Source organism: Dipodomys merriami, unplaced genomic scaffold (genome assembly GCF_024711535.1).
Source record: "Dipodomys merriami isolate MVZ:Mamm:240054 unplaced genomic scaffold, mDipMer1.0.p SCAF_30, whole genome shotgun sequence".
Classification (NCBI taxonomy): Eukaryota; Metazoa; Chordata; class Mammalia; order Rodentia; family Heteromyidae; genus Dipodomys; species Dipodomys merriami.
The window spans coordinates 13831987-13838123 of NW_027204493.1; the positions used below are offsets into that span (position 1 = coordinate 13831987).

Genomic DNA, 6137 nt, shown 5'->3' on the forward strand with positions numbered 1-6137 from the left:
ATCACACTGCTCTGATGCCGCTGGGTATATCGTGTCAAACCAGCATGCTCTATACTTGGTAGTTTTCAACAGAAATCAAGAGTTCAAATTGTTCTTTTTAAATATTTTCCAATCCTTCCCCTTCTTGTTTCCTTCCCACCCTGCACAATGCAAGTAATAAAAGCTGCAAAGATGGAGCCAATTAATGAAATGTTCTCTTTGTACAAGGATATCTATTCAGAAAATGAACTCAATGGGCAAGAGAATTAAGAATTGCTTGTTTAAAATTCCAGTTATTTCTAAAGACTCAGCCTTTTGTTCATGATATTCCAGTTTGTCCACCAGAGGGAAGTTATAACAGGGGAAAACCTTACTGGCCTCAAGGTCAGACCAGCATGTCATACAACATCTGGATTTTGTTTTAGGATCCAATAACCAACTCTGAGATGATATCTGCTTCTTTCAAGTAGAAAACAAATCATTATGCTTTTCTTTCTTTCTTTCTTCCTTCCTTCCTCCCTCCCTCCCTCCTTCCTTCCCTTCCTCCCTCCGTCCTTCCCTCCTTCCTTTCCTTCCTTCTCTCCTTCCCTTCCCTTCCTTCCTTGCTTCCTTCCTTCCTTCCTCCCTCCCTCCCTTCCTCCCTTCCTCCCTTCCTCCCTCCCTCCCTCCCTTCCTTCCTTCCTTCCTTCCTTCCTTCCTTCCTTCCTTCCTTCCTTCCTTCCTTCCTCTCTTTAGCAACTTAAATGAACTTGTGATATCTTAGAAACCATTTCTTAATATTGAGATGTTAAAACGGACCAGAGTCAGATGCTTATATTGGGCCTGATCTTTTGGAGGGGAAGGAGAGGTGGAGGAGTTGTGCTAGGCAAGCACTCTGCCACTTGACCCGCACCTCTAGCCCTTCCTGCTTTAGTTTCTTTTTAGATTGGTCTGGTGTTTTGCCTATCATCTGCCTGAACCATGATCCTCCTTTGCTGAGACCACAGGTGCTTGTCACCACTTTGGGCATATTTGTTCAGATGCCCAGGCTGGTTTCAAACCACAACCTTCCTAATTTCTACTTCCTGAGTAGCTGGGATTACAGGTGTGAGTTATGCTGTTATTGTTGGTGTAGTTGGTGTAGCTGTTATTGTTATTGTTGGTGTAGTCAGAAAAATAAAAGTGGCAGATAACGAATTTCTTAATTCTAGAACAGAATCTAAATTTTAATTTGAAAAAAATACTTTAGTGAACTATTTGATTATGAAGAAATAAACAAGGATTCTACTATAATTCCCTAAGCAACTGATGCCAAACAAGGTGACTTAAAAAGTTAATTAGTTCCAGGCTGGGAACGTGGCTTAGTGGTAGAGTACTTGCCTAGCATGCATGAAGCCCTGGGTTCAATTCCTCAGTACCATATAAATAGAAAAAGTTGGAAGTGGCACTGTGGCTCAAGTGGTAGAGTGCTAGCCTTGGGCAAAATTGCCCAGGTTATGAGTTTCAACCCCAGGACTGGCAAAAAAAAGTAAAATAGTTCCAACAACAAAAGACAACAGTCTTTTACAATCTAGTTTCTTGCTTACCCCTCAGCTTCCTCCCCCTTCCTATTCTGCAGTATGCATTCACATATCTCTTGTACATTATTTGATTCTTACAGATCCTTCTGTCTTCTCTAAACATAATGCTCCTCTTTGGCTCTATGACCTTTCAGATACCTTCTCTTATCTGAAAACTCAAATGTCCTCTGTCTTATGATTGCCCAAAGCTTCATTTGGTCCATTCCAGTATCCATATTTATTTAGGTAGGTAGGTAGTACTGAGGTTTTAACTCTGGGACTCATGCTTGCTAGGAAGGTGTTTTACTGCTTGAGCCATGCTCCAACCTCCATTACTCTTCTTATCTCAGACAGAGTCTGTTTGTATAGTCAAGCCTGCCCTTGAATTTGTGACTCTGCTGTATCAGCAGGGACATTGCTCTTTTTAGAAAACCTCAGACTCAAAATCTAGTTGTTCTTGGAATTCCCAGAGTGAGCCAAAGTAGAGCCCTTGATAAACATAAACCAACAGTGTCCAACTTTACTTTTTATATATTTTTATTGTAAAAATACTGTACAGAGGGGTTACAGTTACATGAGCACGGTAATGAGTCCATTTCCTATCGAGCATTGTTACCCCTCCCCTGTTTTTCCCTGCTTTATTTTATTTTATTTTATTTATTGTGTCAGTTGTGGAGCCTGAACTCTGGGCCTTGGCACTGTCCCTCAGCTCTTCAGCTCAAGGTTAGTGCTCTACCGCTGGAGCCATAGCGCCACTTCTGGCTTTTTCTGATTATGTGGTGCTGAGGAATCAAACCCAGGGCCTCATGCATGCAAGGCAAGCACTCTACCACTGAGCCACCTTCCCAGCCCCATACTTTATTTTTAACTTAACATTCATGAACATCCTTCTATAGAAATAGATACAGAGCCATGAAATCCTTTTACCAAGGAAGTTTAATATGAAGAGGGTTATAGTTAAGAAATGATGTACAATTTATTTTTGCCTACTCAACAGCACAACTGCAAGTAGATTAATCCTTAGTTTTATTGTTTTAGTATGAAATAGTTCAAAGTGTTATCATTTTTCTCTCCTCTTTGGCTGAAACCTCCCATTCCATAGCCCTCCCTCTCCCACACTGAAGTGTAGCCAGTATCTAGCTTGGTCACTGGGTCTTAGTTTTGGTGAGTCAAATGTGAAAAAATAACTCAGATGATGGAGGTCAGATGTCCTTTATGGTAAGATGCAATAAAAGGAAATGTACAGGATGGGGACTGAGAGTATTGAGTTTTGAAAGTTTGTTTAAAATGTGTGTGTATGTATTTCATCAATTACACTAGAGTCTTTTCTCCCCAGATTTGAACTCAGAGGCTAGGGAAGATGCAGTATTTGGTCATATTATGAGCTCCCATCTTTGGACTGTCCTGTGTATTCTGAGCATGATAGTTCACAGGAGGAAAGCACTCACTCACCAAGATCACTTTCAAATGCTGTTTCAGATTTCCCTTTCTCTTAGGGGTAAGCAAGACAGACACACTTCTAGAATAACAGCATGTGAGCACAGTCTTTGCCTGGGCAGCTTGTACAGGCTGGAATCTAAACGCAACTGCAAACCATGCTCTATAAATAGCCATTCATTGTCAGTGTGTGGGAAAAGACAAGTGTGTGTGGTCAGATTCGGGCCTGGTTAAGTGGCTACTCTGGGCAGGGCTATAAAAAAAAATAGCTGCTCAGATTGGAAAGCTAGTTAGTAGGCAAAGGCAAGAGCTGGGCCACTGACTGTGGAGAAGCTGTTGGCTAGTATTTTGCCTTGACCATGGCAAAAATCATTTTGAGGCACCTGATAGAGACTCCGGTGAGGTACCAGGAGGAGTTTGAAGCCCGAGGTTTAGAAGACTGCAGACTGGATCATGCTTTATATGCACTGCCAGGTCCAACTGTCGTGGACCTGAGCAAAACCAGAGCCGCTCCGCAGGCTCTTCTCCTTGACTCAGCCACCCAGGAGATGCCATCCCAGGAAGGCAAAGCCCGATTCCAGATCCTGGTGGACGTGGTCCAGTTCCTGCCCGAAGATATCATCATCCAGACCTTTGAGGGCTGGCTGCTGATCAAAGCACAGCATGGAACCAGAATGGACGAGCATGGCTTCATCTCACGCACCTTCACCCGACAGTACAAACTGCCCGACGGCGTCGAAACTAAAGATTTATCCGCCGTCCTCTGCCATGATGGAATTTTGGTGGTGGAAGTAAAGGATTCGTTTGGGACTAAGTGACACCTTTATTGCTTCCCGTGTATGGGACAAGATGAAGATCGCAGGCCACAGTCCAGCTAATGGTTATCACCGGGATGTTGTTGCATCTCTCCCATGTTTGAAACGATTTGCTGTGACTTTTATGAAGATTAAAATATATACACCTATATATATACACACAGTTTCTGGTATGTGAAGGTTGTCTTTATTATTCTTATGGGAAAGGGGGAACTTGTGAACTATGTTTGCGTGGTTTGTACAGATGTTTTTTCTAAATGGAAGCACTGGAGTTTCAGGAGACTGTCGTTTAGAGACTACTGTACAGAAAGCCTCGGAGCTGTTTCTCTGTGATTCTGAGCTGTCTGAGGCTCTGACTGTATCATCTACGATAAAACTCCAGAGCTCCTTATTTGTGTTACAAAAATCTTTCAGTCTGCTCAAAAGAACAGTGATTCCCTTCCCTTGATAAGTTGTTCTTTAATGTGTATTTTAACTAAAGTGGAGCAGAATAGAGTCTGGATGTTAAAATGTAAGACTTGGGAATGGTCTGGGATAAATTTCTGATTTTCTCCAGTTGCCACTGTCTTAAACTTCAGTTGCAAATTTGAGATACCAATCTTATTTTTTCAATTATGCACCTCACTTTTTTTCCTAAGCTAAACAAAATCCTATCTGGAGTTTTATTTTTTAGTAGGGAATTCTTGTAAAGTATTAATAAACTAACCTATATTATATTCATATATATACATAACTTTAGATACTAAAAAGTTCAGTTACTGGATTCAGTAAGTGTGGATTCTTGCTATTCAGAAGCAAGATAGATTTTTAGATTTCATGAGAAGGTAAAATGCAATGCAACTGTTTTCTCTGCCTAATCCTTAGCTTTAAATAGCCTGGCAGCCAGTGAAAGCCGGGACACCTGAGCCTGCGCAGTGGCTCTGACTTTGCACAGCTATCTGTAGACTGGTGCTTATATTTTTTCCCAACAACTTGAGACATTGGTAGAAGCTAAGAATTTGCATTTAGGAATGTTGCCTGCAACAGCTGTCCCGTGACATTCCAGCCGTTTGCTATCTCATTCTGTACATGCTAAATATTTCTTCAGAGGAAGTAGTTGCTTTCCTTCTGCTTGGCACTGATGGGAGCTGACAATGAGCCTGAGGACAAGTCCTAAGAATAGAAGAGGAAGGCGGAGATAGAAGACATGAGGGTCAAAGCAGATGGCCCACAGCAGCCTGGGGTCTTTCCTGATATTTCCCTTAATTTACGTTAAAACAGGAAAGAAAGACTTAAACAACCGAAAAACAAAAGTAATTTTGAAAACAAATATGATCTAAGAGGGATGTTTGTGGGCTAAGTTGAAAGGATTTTTGAAGTTATGTTTATACAAAGTTAAGGCTGTTAGATGTATCAGGTCCAGGATCAGAAATTGTATTTGACAAAGTAACTATCACAGGATAGTGACAATAACCTTTGTTTATTACACAACAAAGTTAATGGTGACCAGTGGGATTCAGATCTTCCAAGCTGACTAGAACTGGGATACTGTTTGACCCACATGCACTATTTGACCCACAACCAATATTATTTCCTATCAGAATAATGTGAGACAAACTAGTACTTTGAGAAACAAGCAAAGAAACAAACAACCCCCCCCCAAAAAAAACATGCTCTCATTTGGCCTGACCTTCTTTAGGATGAGATCCTGCTCTGAGAAAGTTCAGGAAATGAAATTTCTATTCAGATGAGTCACTAGTAGAAAATATTTCCTTTAAAAAATGAAAATCAAACAGATCTGCAACTGGGATATTTTTCTAAGATAACCTTAAGGGCATGTCTAGTCATGTTTTACTTGGGTGCATCAAAAAGTATAAAAATAAAAAATCTCTTCTGTACTACTATGAAATGTCTACCTTAAATATCTAATGCATCCTCTCTTACCACTTCTTGCATAATTAAGGTTATATCGACATGAAGTCTGCTATGCTTGTCATATTGATTCCTTCTACCTACCAAGACCATTCTCTACCCTTCCCAGTTTCACTCTGAGTCAGAGCAGGCTGATCATACTAATTTCCAACTGGGTTCAGCCAATGAGAGGCACTTACTGGAGATGAGCTGGTAGAAAGAGAAGACTAGGAGGCAGGAGGGGAGAAAGGTCAGGGCATTTCTTCTCCTATCCCAGCCCACTACAGGTTAGTGCTCTGGCAGGTAATGGACTTCTCTCCCCCTGTGGAGAGGCTGCAGTAGTTACTGGACTCTGACACTGGAATACTGTTTCTTTCTTTGAGCTCTCCATTAGTAGGAATGGCTTCCTGCTCTTTCTTGTCCTGATGTTTCTCTGTCTTTTGTCCTTTCCCTCTGTCCACTCTCACAAATGGTGCCT

General features: G+C 41.3%; 1 protein-coding gene across 1 annotated transcript; it reads left to right on the forward strand.

Moving 5' to 3' along the window:
* Positions 1–3207: 3207 nt before the first annotated feature.
* On the forward strand, positions 3208–3932 carry Hspb3 (heat shock protein family B (small) member 3). Its single transcript, XM_070040935.1, has one exon. The coding sequence runs from the start codon at positions 3314–3316 to the stop codon at positions 3770–3772; it is 459 nt and encodes a 152-aa protein (XP_069897036.1). The 5' UTR covers positions 3208–3313; the 3' UTR covers positions 3773–3932.
* Positions 3933–6137: the final 2205 nt, after the last annotated feature.